This window comes from Rhamphochromis sp. 'chilingali' (genome assembly GCF_963969265.1).
Source record: "Rhamphochromis sp. 'chilingali' genome assembly, chromosome: 6".
In the NCBI taxonomy this organism is placed as follows: Eukaryota; Metazoa; Chordata; class Actinopteri; order Cichliformes; family Cichlidae; genus Rhamphochromis; species Rhamphochromis sp. 'chilingali'.
The window spans coordinates 3,349,849-3,369,179 of NC_137933.1; the positions used below are offsets into that span (position 1 = coordinate 3,349,849).

Sequence of the window (19,331 nt, forward strand, 5' to 3'; positions counted from 1 at the left end):
AGTCCATGCCTCCACAAGTCGAGGCCGGTTTGGCAGAAAAAGGGGGACGAACAATATTAGGAAGGGGATCATAATATTATGTCTGATCAGTATACGTACATATTTCAAGTCAATATTCACTTAATACCTGTCCATAAGTCCCGTTTGTGGTTCTCTTGATGCATTTACTGTTAAAAATGGAAAGCTAAAGCTACAACTGAAATGAGACTTTTTTGAAATTTTATCATGTAAGGCACAAGCACTAGCTCCATGAGTTGTCATTTGTGGTGATGAGACATCCTGGCCATAACCCTATCTTATTTTGGGCGGGAAAAAACCAAAAAGGCTGACACCCAGTGTTAAAATATTGTGATTTTTAATTTTCTGACCATGTGAGAATTAGGTAGTTCTGTCAATCCGAAAACTTGACTGAAGCACTAACTCTAAATCTTCAGCATTCCTACTTAAGGTGGCTCAGAGCTCGGAGGGTTAAAAGAAAAAAAAACACCGATTGCACCATTACTCATGGAAACGGAAGGTAGAGTTTTGGAGAAGTGACGTGAACCACATATTGTAACATTTTTGTGTATTTATCTTAATTGCTTTAATGTTTAGATAATACAACAAACTGTCAAGCCCACAAATTAATATTGACCTTCATTCTTCAAACTGACAAATATGAAGTGTGATTGAAAGTTCTCAGAATTGATCCATAAAAATCAAACACCTTATCCAACTTACATTTGGCTGATCTTCAAGTCAGTTTCAGGCATCTGCACAGATATCGGTTTCTGTTCACACTGGTCTTCAGTAACTGTTCCTTACAAACTTTCTGACTTGCCCTCTTCAGTGAAAAATAGTCCTTCAGTTTAGTTGCTCTTTAGGTTGTACAATCTCTTTTTCTTCTTCTATTTTTTTTGGTTTTCCCCCTTTGTCTTCTTAGCTGAGAGCATTTGACTCCTGCATTTTTGTTCTAGATACACTTTCAGTGGCTCTGCGTACATAATGACTCATTATTCAAAATAAAAGCTGACAATTCTTGTTGTGCAAATGCCACTTACATACTTTGATTTAGACTGCCATCCTTCAAAAATAAATATTTCATTTGATAATAATTAATGTTCAGGTTCATAGTTGGGGTCCTAACTTACCTACAATACTGGAAAAGCTTTTCATTTCTTTTTAACTCTTATCTTGTCAACAAGTAATTAACTGGTGACCCGGTGGATGGCATAACATCATGGTGTCTTGCACTATTTTCTTCTAATGTCTTGCTCTTATTCTTTGTATATTACAGTCACTTCAATCGTTCAAATCAGTGGACTTCATTACACAGAAGTGTGATCTGTATGTGGCCACCAGAGGGCAGTAACGCGATTTCTTGCTGAGCTGGTTAAACAGGTTGTTACACTGTCAGTGACCCAGATCGTGCTGCCTGTTATCGTGCTGTTGCTTACAGTCAGCTCTGCAGGCACAGTGCTTGCTGAGTGTTACAGGTTTACAGTACAGCTGGAGTCAAGCTCACGGCAGTAAAAATAGTCAGATTCATTTTCCCGCTGCACATATGCACACACACACACACACACACACACGCACATGCACACACACTTCATGAGAAGCCTAGAAGCATTATATAAGTGTGCCTCCTCTGATTCTGAGAACAAATATTCAGTAAAGAAGAGAAGAGTGAGCATGTGTATTATCAAAGCATTGCTGGCTTAAGTAGTAAACTGTGCTCCTTTTTTGTTCTTTATATATATATGAATCAAAAAAGAGCATTTTTGAGACACACTTAGGAATTTCAAAAGGAAATTTTTTACACCACTTTGACTCCTTTTCACATTTCTGTTATCAACCTGCATTCAGATACAAAAGGGAAAAATGCTTGCTTTTAAATAAGATGTGAGTCACTGAATGTAAATTTAGGCTCATATTTTTGGTAACAAATGTGATGTTTCCTGTTAAGGAGATGGGGGAGGGGGTGCTGAATGCTGGCTGGATTGCCCACTCATTCTGAGGATCTCCCAGAGCGCATGCCACAAACTGTGACAAATCTATCAAAGCCTGTTCTTGAGGAGAAACTGTTGGATGGGAAGAGATGAGGCAAAGAAAAGAGATGAAGACGTCATTTCAACTATGACCTAGAATGAGGTAGCCAAACCTAATGTATTTGTAAGATGTTTGAAGCACTGAGACATGTACTGCCCATCAGCAATGTAATAATAGGATAAAATATGTCCCCCCTAAAACCTCTGTCTTATTGGTTTTTCTTTATCAATAAATGATCAGCTGTTTGGAACAGCATATGTTCCTTGTTTCCATTTAGGCTTTTAGGTAATTTCAAGGTCAAAAGATCTTTTAGCATCTAGGTTAAAATGTGAGGTTAGAATCACTTATTGACAGCTTTGAAAGTCTAGAGTGACATTAATGTTTCTGACCTGATTCCCACTGTAATATAGTCATACAGTCCCATCACCTGTATTTACACATTTACACCTCTGCTAATTACTATTTAAATTCTGGTTTGCTAATGGAATCAAGTGGCTCTGGGAATAATTTATTTTCATTTATTCAGCTACACTGAGAGTTAAACATACAATACACACTTCTTTCAGCATCTTCAAATAAGACACTTTACTCAGCATTTCGTTTCCAACACAAATTTTCCTCCAGAATCTCAAATTAATAGCTTTTAATTGATACTTTGATACTTAATACCTAAGCCCAGCTTATATAATCAGTGGAAAAAGGGCAGCAATCGCCCAAAGAGTCCAAAGCTCACCAGAACATAGTTGCTTTTGACCAGCAATACTAACCAAGCTATTGCTGCACATGGACCAAAAAGCTACTATAAATGGGCCTGAACAAAACTACAAACAAAGGCAGAAAACAACAAAGACTAAACTAACAAAACATAAGCTGGGAAAAGGCTAAAAAACAAGTACAAAGAAACTAACTAAGAAACGAGCTCTGAAAAAACACCCAAATGACGTGGAGGTAAAGGAGTGTCATTAGGAGGGGTTGATCTGTATGAACACAAACGGTCAACTTATTTCTGGAGGTATGGATGCTCGTGCTCCTCAACATTTCCTGAAAAACATATTAAACAAAAATGATAAATTGCTTCAAGCTCACGTTCATGTGTGAACACTCAAGTCAGGCACTCTGAGCCAATGAGTCATGGCTCTGGGAGACACGAAGACAAACACTTTTTGCACCTCTTGCATGTTGTGCAATAAACTGCACTGGGAATCTTCAGACGTGACCTTGTTTTATGTCATCGGCAGTTATAGGAGCTTGTAGTTCTTTGTTCTCCGCTGATACTGGTCAGAGGTAGTCACAATGACTTCTGTGTGTCCAAGATGTAACAGTGGTACCCAGTCACCATCACACTGTTGCATTTCATTTGCTGGTTTCCACTGAGTAGGATAACAAATTCACTTTTCAAAAGCTATTTTTCAAAAACAAACGCAAAAGATTTTCTTGGATTCTAGAAAATATTTAATGTCTATAACATAGCAACAGCACTGTAACATATAAACAGCTAAATGTGTTATGAATAACGTTGAGATCACACAAACATGATTTCTGAAATGTTGCTAAAGTTGATGTTTTCCCTTTTCCCAACTGCACCTGAGCTTGTGTTTGTTGGCTCAGTGACCTTAGCTCCTTTTTGCTTCCAGCGTGGAAAGTGAAAGTCTCCAAACTAACTGGGCGCTCATTCACTTCACAGGTACAGGTCCAGCATTTTACAACACACCAGCTCAACATTTTGATAAGTTTCCAAATATTCACAATTTACCTTCAGACCCCAAAGCAACATCTGCCTTCCATTATCAAGCTGAACTTGAACAACAACCCCATAATGCATTGCGTTGGTGATGGCATGACCCTGAGCTTTACTGGGGATTTATTTATTTATTTTTTGTTTTTACTGTTGATTTATGCTTTAGTGGGAATTCTATTGAAGCAAAATCTATCTACATCGTAACCTGATGGATCTACGCGCCAGTATTCTGAATGTCCTGTTCAGTAATGTCAATTCCTCCTGTGCATTTCTGCCATTTTGCCACAGTTTTTGAATTGATGAGTGACAGAATGGCAATCATCCTCTTCATATAAGGAATGATAATCACGGCATCAATATAAGGACCCACAAATGTCAGTAAAGTCCTGGAAGTAGATCATCATCATCTGTCGCGAAGGATACATCTGGCACAAAGTGGGCCTTTAAAACCCAAACAGCAGATATAGAGGAGGTGTAAACAATTGTTTAGCATTGTTTATACTGTAAATGCTATTTATGTTACAGGCTACATTTCGAGTGGCTCTGTACTGTTTATTTTAGACCCTTGGAGAAACCCAGAGTTAAGGAAGCTACATATTTGGAATGGGATTAGCAAAAGCTAGTCTAAAATGGAGCTTACAGAATCCAACAGAAGACAGTTTCAAGTTTAACTGTGATCACAAACCAGGTACCAAACAAGCTACATGGAGTCACAATTTATCTCTCATTATCATTCTACCACCCACTATCACCACCACTACTGCCATCACCACCATCACCACCCCCACATCGATTCTTTTCCTGTTCTCCCATGGTTGTCATGGAGACAAATGGTTGTGTATAACACAGAAGTAACCGGGGTGGGGGTGGGAAGGATGTGGAGCCACTTAAAGCCGAGTGGAAATCAAGGCAACGGGTCGACCAGACCAAAAGAAAGAGATGGTGGAAGGACACCAGAAAAGGAAAATCAATCAAAACAATCACTGAAACACAAAAGTCCAAACAGGAAGGAGAAAGGATTCGATCTACACTGCCCTTCAATTTTAAATTTAGTCATTCCCCAGCACTGAGTAATTTGAGGGCCCAAACTTTTCTTTATACGTTTACATTTTGCCTTCATTTTCTTCCCATAGAGTTAGTTTAAATAGACTCAAAGTGAAATGTCAAAAATATGACCTAATAAAGTGAAATTAATTAGTGCAGTGTTTTAATTGATCCAAAATAAATTAAAGGTCTCTAAAAATGACAATATTATTCAGGAACTACTTTAACAAATTTCCTTTTTTCTTTCGATAAGTCAGTCTGTCCTATAGGTTAGCCTATTGACCGCAGACTGATCACTGATATCTGGGCCAAGACGTCCACTTTCATTCATCATTCATTGATTACAGATGGAGTAAAAAAGATCAGATCCACATGGTCTTCAGATGCAATTTGGTGAATGTGACTCCTCGTTTTAGCTGCATGCAATTAAAGCCTGCTAGAATGTGACTGATCAATAGAACGTATAATGCTAAGACAGATGCATTGATGTTTGCATCCAACTCCATCCAGACTAATAGTAACAATATGTTGTTAATGTTAGTCTGCTTGTAGTAAAACGTTATTGGACTTCACATATTTTTACTTTCAACATACTAAAGCCTGGTTTTAAATAGTTTCACCCCTCAGGACGCCTCTCACAGTTTTCCATGGTGGCTTGCTTTTAGAAAACCCATCTAGAAAGCTGTTGGCCATATGTAGGCACGCCTGCCCGGGGTTTGCCCTGTCCACACAGCCCCACAGTTCATCCACACCTATCCATCGTGTGCTAACACAGGCATGTTTGCACATTATTTATAATAATTAAAGACCATACAGGGAAGTATGACTATTGTGGAGAAGATGAAACCCCAGAAGATACTTCAGTGTAGTGTCAGAAATATGAGGCTGAGAGAAGGTGATCTATTCGAACCTGAAGTAGGAAGGATTTTTATTGATTTACAGCAAAAGAATTCAGGAAGTGAAAGATATCAGGCCATCGTCCATTTCAAGATTAATTTGTTGGATAGGAGCTGACTCTTTTTCCTTTCAGGACAAATGGCTACACAGTGCAGCAGGTTACATGTTATCCAAACCTACCTGGCCCTGTGTGAAAAGTACTTGTCTCCTAAACCTAATAAATGATTGGGCCAGCCTTGGCAGCTAAAACCGCAATCAAGCGTTCAAGAGAACTGGCATTGAGTCTTGTTGTGGAGGAATTTTGGCCCACTCTTCTTGCAGAATTGTTTTAATTCAGCCACATTGCAGGGTTTTCAAACACAAACGGCCTGTTGAAGGAAATGCCAAAGCATTTCAATCTGATTTGAGTCTGGACTTTGATGAGGCCGCTCCAAAAGGCTCATTTGTTTTGTCTTTTTGAGCCATTCAGACGTGGACTTGCTGGTGTGTTTACAATCAATGTTCTGCTACATAACACAAGTGATCTTAAGCTTCAGGGCACAAAGTGATGGCCCGACATTCACCTTCAGGATTCAGGAGAGCAGTTTTTCAGGTGACCATTAATTATGGACCCAGAAGCATCAAAGCGGTTTATGATGCTCATAAATGACCTTTACTGAAGCAAGTGAGACCTCCGGATTTTTAGATGTTGGCCTGAGTTCTTTCATCACTCCTGGGAAAGTTCACTATAATATTTGTGGATGATGGCACTCACTGTTGTTTACTGGATTAGAAAAGCAGCTTCTATTTAAGTGATTTTGTGATTTAACATATGTGACAGTTATGAGGCCTGAAACTGAACTTAGCTTTCCAGAAAGTTTGGTTAATGACAATTAATTCATGATTTAACAAGGGACAATTAGATTTTCATGGACATGTTTGGATTGCTCTCCTCCCTTAATAAATGAAATAATCATTTAAGACCTGCATTTTGCATTTACAAACAAACTATCTTTGATGATCTGATACTAATATGGAGAAAAAGACTAAGAAATCATGAAGGAGGCAAATACATTAAACACAGCACTATAGTAACCCTGTGTGATTAAGAGCATGGCTAATGAGAGGAGCTGTCTTTCTTTCTTTCTTTTCTTTTCTTTTCTTCGAGTGGTGTGGTTATACAATAAGGGGCACATTTGTCCCCACACTGTGGGGCTAGCTCATGAGTCCTCTGTGAGCCTGGGGGAGGCCTGGGTGGGGCCCCAGCAGTGTGGCCCACATCTGGGCCCCTCTCTGCTTAGTGTGAGGAGACCAAACTACAGGCTACCTCACTGAGGCCCACTGTGGGCTGTGTGGGTCTGTCTGCCATTCCCCCACATGGGTTGGGTTCCACAGGGACATGCTTCAGGGGTAAATTTAAATGCACTGGGCATCATCTTAGCTGGTTTTGGGCAAGAAAACAACTTGTTAAGATTTACTCGACCATCATGGCTTTAATTTAAAATACATCGTTTTACAACCTGTGCCATCTGCAACATGCTTCTTTATTATTTTACTGGCTACACCTACAGTAACAACATTATAGCAGAGTGCCGTGGATGTATGCAAAATGTTGCTAAAGGGGTCAAATATAAGATTTAGGGGTGTTTAGAAAGTATGACTACAGATGATAAAACCATGTAGTTCAGCAGGATTAGATAAGCTTCACATAAAACAGGGACAATAGCTAGACTGGCTTTAGTCAGTGTTGCTGTTAGTTCAGCTAACTAACACATTAAATCCATATTCAAACATAAGGTACACATGAAACACAGCTCCTGGTGGTTAAAAGGATAGAATGGTTTACTTAGCCTGAGAGCTGCAGGTGATTTCAAGTTTTGATAGATTTACTTTCAATCATCCAGCAGATAAACAGCAACATTAATTTATAGTTACATTTCTGTCTAATCTTCACTCTCGTTAGCACTGTTTTTGATCTACTCTAAGGGTAATATCAGGCTCGTTAGCTGCTTCCACTCTACTCACCCACCCTCAAACTGAGTGTTTTTGGTGTGCTGCGCAGTATACACTGAGTTTATTGAGCTTTTCCACTGAGAACTAATACAAATTACATCAGTTATGATTTTGCTATTAATTCCCACAGAGGAACATACAGCGCTTGGAATGTTATCATCTAATTGCAAGTTTTAGTTAATACTGTTGTGAAAACAGATAACTGTTGATATCAGTGACCATCATGTCATGATTATCCATCAAACCGGGCAAATTGCACCCAAAGGAAAGCAGGAAGGTGTTTATGACTCTTGCTAAATGAAAGCATGAATCTTCCCAATGTATTCATTCATCTGGCCGTAAACCAAATTCCAGTAATGCCAGTTTAAAAAGGCAGCACGAACACAAACTTTCAGGAATAAGACGACAACTCTGTTTCACCAAATCATTCAGGACATGTCAACAAATGTGAAAAAGGTTTTGTCACAGTGGCCTCCATCAGAGCATGTGCAATCCCATTATATTCTTAGAGTAAATGGTAGCTATAATTTACAGCAGAGGTCACAAAACCATGTGTGCTTTACAGTCTGTGCTAAGGGTGCATAAGAGAATGTGTGGGGGCATGGTGAACAGGAAATAGGTGAGGAGGAAGGGCATACAAAATAGACTGAAAATAATAAGGAGTGAAGAGGGGAATTAGATTAAAAGACTGGCCTAGAAAGAACGTGCAAAAGAAAGATAACGAATGTGAAGAAAATGAAAAGATAAAAGAAATGAGGTTTTACAGAGCGCGTGAAAAGGTTACAGCTGGGCACAGGTCAGATTGAAGAGACAGAAATATGGTACACACACACACACACACACACACACACACACACACACACACACACACACACACACACACACACACACACACACACACACAGAACTGACAAATGATATTATCAAATGGCACGACCACAGAACACCCACACAGTGTTCAAATTAAGAGCACATGCAGCAGCAGCGGAGGCACAACGTAAGCACGCCTCATTCAACTATAGCAATCAGTAGTTATTAACACTTGCACTTTCCAGTTGTTAATTTGGCACCTAATGATGATGTTTTCAAGCACATCCCTTTGCTGAATTGACAAACAGGCCTCTCTAGTGAGTGTTGGGGGGTAACAGAATACATGTGTTACGTATTTAAAATACAAAACATGAGTAACTGTATTCTGTTACAGTTACCGTTTAAAAAGGTGGTATTCAGAATACAGTTACTTTGTTGAAATACATGGATTACACGGCGGTCTTTTCCTGTTTCATATGTTAGGCTATGCTCGCTCTGTTTTTGGTGATTCCACGCTGGTGGAAACCCAAACAAAACACGCAATAAGAGGATCTAATGCCTGTGTCTCAATCTCACGGCCCAAGTCACCTCTACTTGCAGCAGCATAATCAGGTGAAAATTTATTATTCAAAAAATGATTTAATATGAAGGCAATAGGCAGTGTAGTCCGTGCTGCAGGGAGAATGGACGGCCATACCCGTTATGTGTCTGTGAGCGAGGAGGGAGAGTGGAAAAGTACGAGCTGTCACCGAGCAGAAACGGGAGCTGGAAGCATGTAAATATAATAATAACCACTGCAGCCTGACGAGCCCAGCTGTAAGTAAGCTGTTAAGACTCGACTGTACACTGTGTTCGTGTTTTCCTCCGAAACAAAAAGTTCCGTTGCAGCAGCCTTTCAACGCCTCTCTCTGTCTCTCGCTAGCAAAGTAAAGCTAGTTTTCAGCTACGAGCCCGACACGAACCCGACGTATCAGCCAGAGGTCCCTTTACTACGGTTCGGAGCCGCGGACCTGTTTTATATACGCGAGGAATAGTTTTCTATATGAGATCGCTGCAAAAAGTGCAGCCTTACCTAAAGTCCACCTACTGTTACTCATTTATATGAAGGTTTAAACATCTAGTTGGTGTTGGTGTGGCGAGTAACCTTCAGTAATAAATCACACAGCAATAGGACATTCATGTTGTAAAAGGCATGATAATATATTAAGTAATTCAAAGTATTCAGAATACGTTACTCTCATTGAGTAACGTAATGGAATACGTTACAAAATACATTTTGGGGCATGTAATCTGTAATCTGTAGTGGAATACATTTTAAAAGTAACCTTCCCAACACTGTCTGTCTACATCCATATTTTACACAGTCTGTGATAATGACTTTCCTGTATTGAAGGCCAAAGTTAGTTTCATAAAAGAGGCAGGAAAGGATGAACTCTGACTCTGAGCCAAACACACACCTGCTAATTAGTGCTAAGTAACAGACTAATTAGATACCAGAATTTTGCTGGACTCTGGGCTGTCTGTACCTCTTATTACAGCATCCAAATAGTTTATCCAAGAACTACGCATAAATGCCAGGTTGTAAATATGGCCTTTAATGCTATAAAGGTGGACATTTTCCTACGGATGTCTACGGTGACTAGCAACCTATTCAGGGAGCACCACACCTCTCACTATATAGCATGTGGGATCTGCTCCAGCCCCCCGCGACCCTGAACTGGATGAGTAGAAAATGGATGGATGAGTATCGATGTACTTTTGGCTCGTGACCCTTAGAGGAACTGCAATGTGGATGCTTCTGGGACAGCGACACCGACACTCCAGAAGCAGCCAGTGGGTCTAAACAGATGCTCTACCTCCTGAGCTACAGCCAGGACGTAATCAGGACGTTACAGCTGCAGATTTATGCCCATTTAAACACATGAGACTTTAGGTGCCCAAGTACGTTTTAGAACTCTTATCATATAGTTTTGTGCTTGTAATAAGTTTGACCTGCTTTTTGTTTCCCGAGGTCATGTGCTATAGTTAATGCGATGTTGCTTTATGCCTCTGATGTACTAATATTTCTCCTTCAGTTTCCCAGATGTCTGCTGGCCAGAAAACAAGCATAAACTTGTTTGATTTAGCTCTTGGCTTCATGTGTAGGTGGAGAGTGCAATAATGATAAAGATAGTAAGAGCAAGAGAGTGAATTTTTTCCACTTGACAACAAGTGAGAGTCCAACATGTCTAGTGGCTGCTTGTTGTTTTACTGTTAAGCCTGCTGTCAGAAGAGAAACTGCTTTTACAACAGATTTCTGCCTGTATGTTTTCCTGATATCTGCTGGAAAGCTACAGAAAAAATTCTAGCTCTGGAGCTCTGAAGGAATTACACCAAAACCTGACAGCTGAGGAAGCATGATATCATGCTGCTATTAAACAAAGTCGCCAAATACAATCACATGAGACTTAGTGTATTAGCTACACAAGAGGTTTGTCTGATGTATTGGCTAATGCTGAGAACAGCTCATGTCACTGTTCTGCAAACCCCAAATATTTAGTTTTAGGTTTTTTCCCCCGCATATATATTTCTCAGGATCAACTTCGGTGTTTGGCATAGATTTTCCAAACATTCCAGCTGTAACCCGAGTTAGGCAATATTTGATTGGATGATGCTGATAGAAAATACTGTCCAAGGCTAAGCATTGGTGTAGTCAGTCTCCAACAGCAACCAGTGACCTCGAGAAAAACTAAGGCATGTGTCAAAAACTGCAGTGCCTCGGCCACGTGAGGCTTGCTTCACCTCTGAGTCACCCCTACAGAGCTCCATGTTAAAATGTCCAACACACAGCAGAGACAAACAGCCTACTACACAATTAATCACAACTGTAAGTGAGGTAATTTTTTTATAATCACAGGTTTGAATTGAATTAAGGATTAAACTTATATAATAACTACTAAGATGTGGCCGCTTGCTTTTCCAGTTTTTTGCACTCAGCTCTGTAAAGAAAAACACAGATTTCCCCCTAGTAAGTAGCTGGCTGGTCACTTTTAATGTAAGCTGATAGATCCATTGGTTTATCTTCTCAAAAGACAAAAGGAAAGGAAAAAAAATCTCCAAACAGTCAAACTGCACTGTGATTATGTGATAAATTTAACAAAAAGGATAAGTAAATCCTTTTTGAAAATAAACCCTATACCTACTAAATTGTGTGTTTACTTTCCACCGTTGTGAGGAAAACGTATTTGTTGGTTGAGCAGCAGAGATAGGTGTGTGGTTTGCGCCAATGCCAAAAAGTTTATTCTGCTACGGACTCTTGTTTGGAGCTTCTGGTGCCCAGGTGCACACACTCAGGTGCCTGATTAGAACCTGTGAGCACAGACCCTGCTAGAGCGGTCAGTTGGTGTCTGCTCCAAGCACGCCACGCTTGACTGATCTGGATAGGGCCCGTGCCACAGAGCAACTTCATGTTGCAGCATTATTATTTGGAGAGAGATCCAGTACCATCTCCAAAGTGTTCAAAGAAAGAAAAAATCAACTAAATGCCATTTCCTTAGTTTTTGTGCTTGATTCTTATATTGTCTGCCTCCAGTATATTACCATACTGACTACTGTTGATGTTCTCTTAGTGATTAGATGCAGCCGGAGCATTAACAGCCCTGTGTGAAAAACAGACTCCATTTAAGTGGAAATACTCTATGGGTTGCTATTTTGAAGGTTCTTTAAAAAGGAAAAGCACAAGAGGTAATCTGATCGAGATAGTGAGTGCAGGCTAAATACATATTCTTAGCAAACAAATAAAAAAAGCCTGCCTTGTCATAACAGAGTTACATAAGTCAGAGAGTTTTCACATCTAGTAATGCTTCAAACTCCGTATTACTCCATGTTTGTCTTGTGCCTGAAATTCTAAGGATTTATGGTCTTATGTTGGTGACCATTTGCATAACTCTTTGGCTATGCAGACAGAAGGATTGTGGGAACCAAAGCACAACCCGAGCAGGATTCACTACAAAGAGGAAGAAACACAAAACCACCCATTAAAGGAAAAAAACAAAACAAAAAAAGTCAGACCATGGCTGCAGTGAGCCATTTTATTGTTTGAAGCGCTAAAAAACAAAGTTTATTTTATGACTTCTTTCTTCTCTGCAGCAAAAAGCTAAGCAAAGAAGCAACGACAGCACAAATATGGACAAAACAGTCTAGACCACATGTTTGTGACACTGCTCGTTCTTGACAGACACACAGCTTCACTCGATGTTTTTGCTGGCATAAAAAAATCAAAATCATCACGTTCAGTGGAACCCTAGGCCATCTTCAAAGTTAGGATACTTGGTCCACGAAAACATATTTATTCAAGTCATGCAGCCAATTTATTGCCTGCCTGCACCGTACCAAATCTCCTCACAGGGTGAGGGTTTTCTACATGTTTGTTTCAACATGAACAACACAAACAAGCAGACACAAACAAAAAAGCATCACAAAGATAGAGAAAAAACTGCATATTAACAGCAACTCAGCTAAATCCAAAGTCTAGGCTACAAACTAAGCTTCTTAGCTGAAAGCTCAAACGCTGACTAAAAACTTCGTTCGGCTCAGCCTCATTGCCTCTGAAGTGCTCACGCTAATAAAGCGCTCCACTGGAGTGGCTTTGGAGGACAGCTGAGGACCCTGTGGGACTGCCTTTCATAAACGCCTGCCTGAATATGGCTATTTTATAACTCGGGCGTAGGTTATGAGTCAAACATACCAGTTAGACAACTCTTACTGCTTCTTGGGATTTTTTATGGATTTGCTTGCTAAGGCATATACACTTCAAACACTGCAAGCAGAAACATACAAATACACATGCGCTTGAATACCAGCTCAAGCCGCTGTGCACATACACTCCATGTTATGGAGGATAATCATTTCATCTGTCTTGAGAAAATTAAGGGGTTAAATGTTTTACCTTTGTGACTGATTGAACGAACTGAGGGATAAGTTGGAGGAACACAGACAGAGCTTGTTAAAGTTAGATGATTTTCATATTACATTTAAAGATCTCCAGTTAACCTAGTAACATGCGCCAGGTTGCCAGAGATCTGTTTAGGGTTAGGGTTGTCTGTAATATTCACATATACGAATAAAAAGAAAAGAAAATAGCAATCTAATAAGAGAAGAGGGCCAAAATGTACGAAGAGTAACATTTTAAAATTTCTGATTTCCTTTAAGGTGCAGCTAAAATGCAGTTTAATAGTAAAGCCTACCCAGGAGTTTGCTGGTGACCTGGTGGAAGTTACAAGTTTAAAGAAAAGAAACTAAATGAATAAACACGGTAAACTTTACACTGCATGCTGAGGTTTGGTTGTGCTCTGTCCTAACAATGTTTAATCACAAATGATCGAATATTGTCAAGAAAGCTATTTACATCCCTGGTTGCAGCTGACCTTGACCATGTTGCACCGTTGCCATGGTAACAAATGGGATGAAAAAAATGTGCTGCTTCTGAAGACGGTTTCCCCAGGCTGAAAGCTGGAATCAATCTTCCATAATCACTTACACACAAACACTACTGAAGATTTTTTTTTACACTACCTGAAAAGGACTCTGGCTGTTGTAGTTCTTTACTTCCTTGTCAGCTCCACGAACTAGCAGCACTCTGGCACAGTTATCCTGTGGAAGGAAAAGAGAAAAATCACTCAAATGAAGCAGCTGACAACATCCCTAAGACAAGACTGGAACCCTTAAAGTCTCCTACTTTTGCTTTTTCAAAAAAAAAGAAAAATAAGAAGATGATGGTTAAGCTTCCAGTAACATCAGCAGAATTTTCCAAAAGCATAGAGCAAGACCTGATCAATGACTGAGCATGCCGGCTCTTGCACAGGGATATACAGGAGGAAATAAGAAAAAGAACATCTAATACCTATCAGGAATGGAGCTTCAGTGTCTCTATGGCTCCACTCAAAGAGAAAGAGGGAGTGAGGGTGAGAGAGAGATGGAAAAACAAAAAGAGAGAGAGGAAGAGAGAGAGAAGAACAGAGATGGAGAGTGCTGAGGGGTTTGAATCTGCTGCACAAATCGCCCACAAAGTGCTCAACCACGCATGCACTGAGCACACACACATGCATATAAATACTTTTTTTAGATCCACAATAAGCTATTGAGAGTTGAAAAATCAGTCACACAGATACTGATACAGAAGCATAATCTGTACTGTAAAGTCGGCATTACAAATATTTCTCTGATTAGACGTTCAGCCTCTTATTTTAAGACATGCACGGGTTCTATTTTTACTCATTTCCATCTGGTGTGTAGTAACCCCACGACAACATCTATATAAGCTGAATTTACATGTAGCTGTACGTGTGGTACATTTTAGAGCTGTGAAGGAAAGCAGGGCTATCAGAAGACAACCAGAAGCAAGGAACGAAGCAGATGTACGGCCTGGGGAGGCAGAGGGATGGTGAGAAAGGTCACGTCGAAAGTCAATAATTCTGAGCTAATCCCGTTTGTTGCAGTTTGGATGCCATGGAAACTTCAACTACCGATGGATTTTTACTCTGCATCGCCTGTAATGTGAGGAAGATGAAGGTGAATTCTCACTTAGGTTTTAGGTTTTCATTTATGCACTGGAACCTGTTCTATCCATCTCTCGAGCAGCAGTGACAATTAATACAAACTTATGATGCACAGCATCACAGTCCAAAAAAAGATTGATCCAAATAACCCCCCTCTGCTTCACAGACACTGAAGATGTTATCAATCTTTATTTTTCCAGATCCCCAGTTTTAGGAGATGAGACTGAAGTATTCTTTATTTTTATTGTCATCGACAAATAGAGAGACGACCAAAAGAATCAAATAACAATTGCTCTCTCTCTTTCTGTCTGTCAGCATCATCAGGAAGAGGGAACGTGAGAAGCTCGAGATGTGGAAGGTGAAGGCTACAGTGTTACCCACACTAAAGTGACCACTAAACTGTCCGAGTGGCTTCAGCAGATCTCAGGAATGACATCATAGATCTGTGTCCAGAAGAGAGACAACAGAGGTACCGTGCAGGACCCTCAAGCAAAAAAAACAAAAAAACATCAACAGTTTAAAAAGAGAAATAAGTAAACCAAAAAACGAGTTAGGAATACAGAATTTGTTTTCTGACAATGGTGATTCTACTCCTCCTTTTCAATTCAAGTAACAAATACTTAAAATAAATAGCAAACAGGAGAAATATATGCAAAAATAAGAGAAAGCTACACATTAGAGTACAAAATAGTGGCAAAGTGATTGGAAGTAGTGCAAAGAAAAGACTTGGTCTGCATAGCGTCCGTGTGTGAGTGGCCTGAGTGATTCAGGTTACTCAGACCATGGCTTCAGTTTATGCTAACAGTTCAAATGGCCCAGGGGAAGAAGCTGTTTGTAAGTCTGGAGGTGTGGACTAGTGATGTGTCGGTCGCGAACGAAATGGTTGTTAGAGCCGGGTCTTTGACGTGAACGACGCGAGCCGGCTCCTTATCGCGAGCCGTAGGTTTTTTGTTTTCACATTAGAAAGGTATAGTAATCATCCACAACTACTTTCATTTGCGGATGATAAAGGATTCAGAAAGTTAATTCATGCGGGCCCATATGACAGAGAATATGCATCTTCTTTTTGTTTTCATATTATAATTTATATTTAATTGTGTTGTGGTTTGCAGAGTTTTGTGTTGTTTCACTTTAAATTTGTTTAAAAGGAAAAAGCTGAAAATTTAAATACCGTATTTCCCGGACTACAAAGCGCACCTAAATATTAGCCGCACAAGCCAAAATCAGGGGAAAATCCTGTTTTGTACATACATTAGCCGCACCTGACTAAAAGCCGCAGGTGTTTCAATGTTGACTTATCATATGTAAGAGAATATGCACAAAGGGAATTGTCAGGAAAGAGATGGCTGTTTGGAGACACACCCCTTTTATTAATATTTTGAAAAACAAGTTATGGGTACATATTTGCACATGTAGTACATAACAGTAACCTACAGCACACCAGAAAAATAGATTCAGCTCAGGTGCAGAGACACGGCTTTAACAAGAAGAAAAGTCAGTCATTCACCATCTTTCTCTTCTTCCTGCGCACTGAAACCACCAAAGTCCTCTTCTCCAGTGTCGGATACAAACAGGCTCAGGGTGGCTTCGTCATCCACTCTCAGCTTCTTTCCTTCATTGTCACTTTCAAAACCAAAGAAATCCTCATTGTCAGTGTCAGAGTCGAACACCCTCAGAAGGGCCGTGGCGGTGTCCTCCTCTCCATCATGCAGCAGTCCAGCCCTTCAAAATCCGTTGGTGATCGTGGATGTTTTCGCACTTTTCCACGCTGTCAGAATCCACCGGTGGAGTTGGGCATAACTTGCTTTTCGCAAGTTTATCGCCGCTCATCATCCACGCCTCCCGCTGAACGCATACCGCTACTTTGAAGTTTGTTTTTCGCGCTACTTCGTACGGCACTACGTTGCCTGGCGGATGGACATGTGACTAACATACCACTCTTGAACCCCGATCCTTCCGCCAGGCAACGTAGTGCCGTACAACAGCAGAACAAACAAAACAAATCGTCTTACGATATGACAAAAATCATGGACAATCCATAGAAAAGCCGCACCTGACTAAAAGCCGCAGGGTTCAAAGCTGGTGCAAAAAGTGGCGGCTTATAGCCCGACAATTACGGTAGTTAAAAGTTGAAATGTGAATAGTTGTTTTTTGTATTATATGATTTATTTATTACATTTTATGTGGAGTGAATAAATAAAAGTATATTTACGGTGGCCCCTACAGACAAAGCACATACAAACTTCAAAACACGTACAAAAGACAACAGAAGTGCTCCAGGATGCTAGGGGGCAGTGTTGAGCTTTTGTTACCTAGTGGCTACACAAGCCAGCAAGTACCAACGACCGGATTTGGTGTGTGGTAATAACAGGTAAATGAACATTTGTTTAAATTATTTGAATATATATGAGTGCCTGTGTATAAATACACAAACCATACACATATGCTTTCAATTGTGTAATTTAAGTGATCTAGTAGCTCTGTTTTGAAGTTCAGTTAAAGCTAGAAATGTGTTTTGGAGTTTGTACGTGCTTTGTCTTTAGGGGCCACGACATATATTTATATATAAACATATATAAATAAAACCACTTTTTTACATTAGTAATTCCTTTTGTGCATAATTTTATATTATTGTTAATAATAAATTAATTAAGGCAACAAAACAACCTGAAGAGCCGGTTCGGAGCCAAAAGAGCTGATTCTCTAAAAAGAGCCGGAAATCCCATCACTAGTGTGGAACCTGATTAACATGAGGTGCTGAGCAGAGGGCAGCGGGTCAAAGAGCAGGTGGGCGGGGTGCAAGTGGCCACATTTGAGCGCCCTGGTTCTCCTGAGATGCAAGGATTGGCAATGGCCTCCAGAGGTGGCAACCAATTATTTTTTGGGAGGTGCTAATTAGCCTCTGCGTAGCCTTCCTGTTCTCAGTAGTGTATATCAAACACCCAGTCAGCAGGAGAGCACGCTCCCCACTGAGGAGCGGTAGAAGGCCAACAGCAGCTCTCTCTCACATGGTAAGAAACCTCGGAGTGTTTTTGGATAGCTCTCTTAAATTAGATAAACAAGTGTCCTCAGTGGTAAAAAATAGCTTCTACCAGTTACGTTTGATATCAAAGGCGAAGCCCTATCTTCCAGTGAAAGTACTTGAAAAACGTATTCATGCATTTATCACCTCTAGACTGGACTACTGTAACTCTTTATACCTGGGCCTCAATCATTCTTCTCTCTACCGTCTGCAGTTAGTTCAAAATGCTGCTGCACATCTTCTAACAGGTTCTAGAAAGTATAATCACATCACCCCAGTTCTAGCTAATTTACACTGGCTCCCTGTCAAATACCGCATACCGTTGCCTTTTAATGTCTCGCTGTTTTTTTGCTGATTGTTAAGCACTTTGATCAACCCTGTTGTTTTAAAATGTGCTATATAAATAAATAAACCTGACTTGATGAGGCTCTGTGTTGGACAGGTCCACGGTGGCTGTGACGCTCATGGTCAGCGTTTGGTTACATCAAATATAGAAGAATAATTTGCATTTAAGTTGATGACACTTAGACTAATTTACTAAATTCCACTGTTGTAACATTTGTATAGTGTCTAGTATAAAGACAAAATCAAAAGTATACTGTTACTGTAGGAAATGGAAATCAGCCAAGACAGCTGTGAAACACCCGCTTCAAACATGAAACATCTGCTTACATCTTGTTGAATTCAGTCTAAATACACAGAGAGCAGCAGGTCAGCTGATCACAGCCTGTACACTAAGAAAATCTACTGAAGAGCTCTGATTCTTTTCCCCACGCTGAACCACTACAACCAATACTACGCTCCCACCGCTGCTGAATGTGCGGTGCTCATTTTACTCTCTACAATGCAGGCAACAGAAAACAGTTGTTGTACTAATAGTATTTTATAATCATCTTTAATATAGCACAAGGTTCAGTTACTTTTGCATAAAAGTCGATGGTAGAAACGTCCTTCAAGGACTACTTTTTCCTTTCTTAGCCTTTACTTTTGCACTTTTACACGAGTAAAGAAATTGATTCAGCGCTTCAGTTTTTACTGGAGTACTTTTCAACACAGATGTCTGTACTTCTGCTTAAGTAAGCATGTAAGTACTTTTTCCACGTCTGCATCTGACATGTATCGTTCCATTGTGTACTTTGCACGGTTGAAATGATGTTTTTACTCATCAGCAGCTGTGGAGTAATGCACATGATAATTTCCTTTGAAATATAGCTCAATCCTGACACAGAGAAAAAGCTGTTTTACATCTTCCATGCAACAACTA

General features: G+C 40.0%; 1 protein-coding gene across 1 annotated transcript in view; it reads right to left on the bottom strand.

Annotated features, from left to right (window-relative positions):
* Positions 1–19,331, bottom strand: part of LOC308397835 (SH3 and multiple ankyrin repeat domains protein 2-like) — a 320,516-nt gene that overhangs the window by 155,153 nt on the left and 146,032 nt on the right. Inside the window, exon 9 of the mRNA XM_080884021.1 lies at positions 14,063–14,140. Coding sequence (XP_080740147.1) covers positions 14,063–14,140 — 78 coding nt within the window. The remainder of the gene's footprint in view (positions 1–14,062; positions 14,141–19,331) is intronic.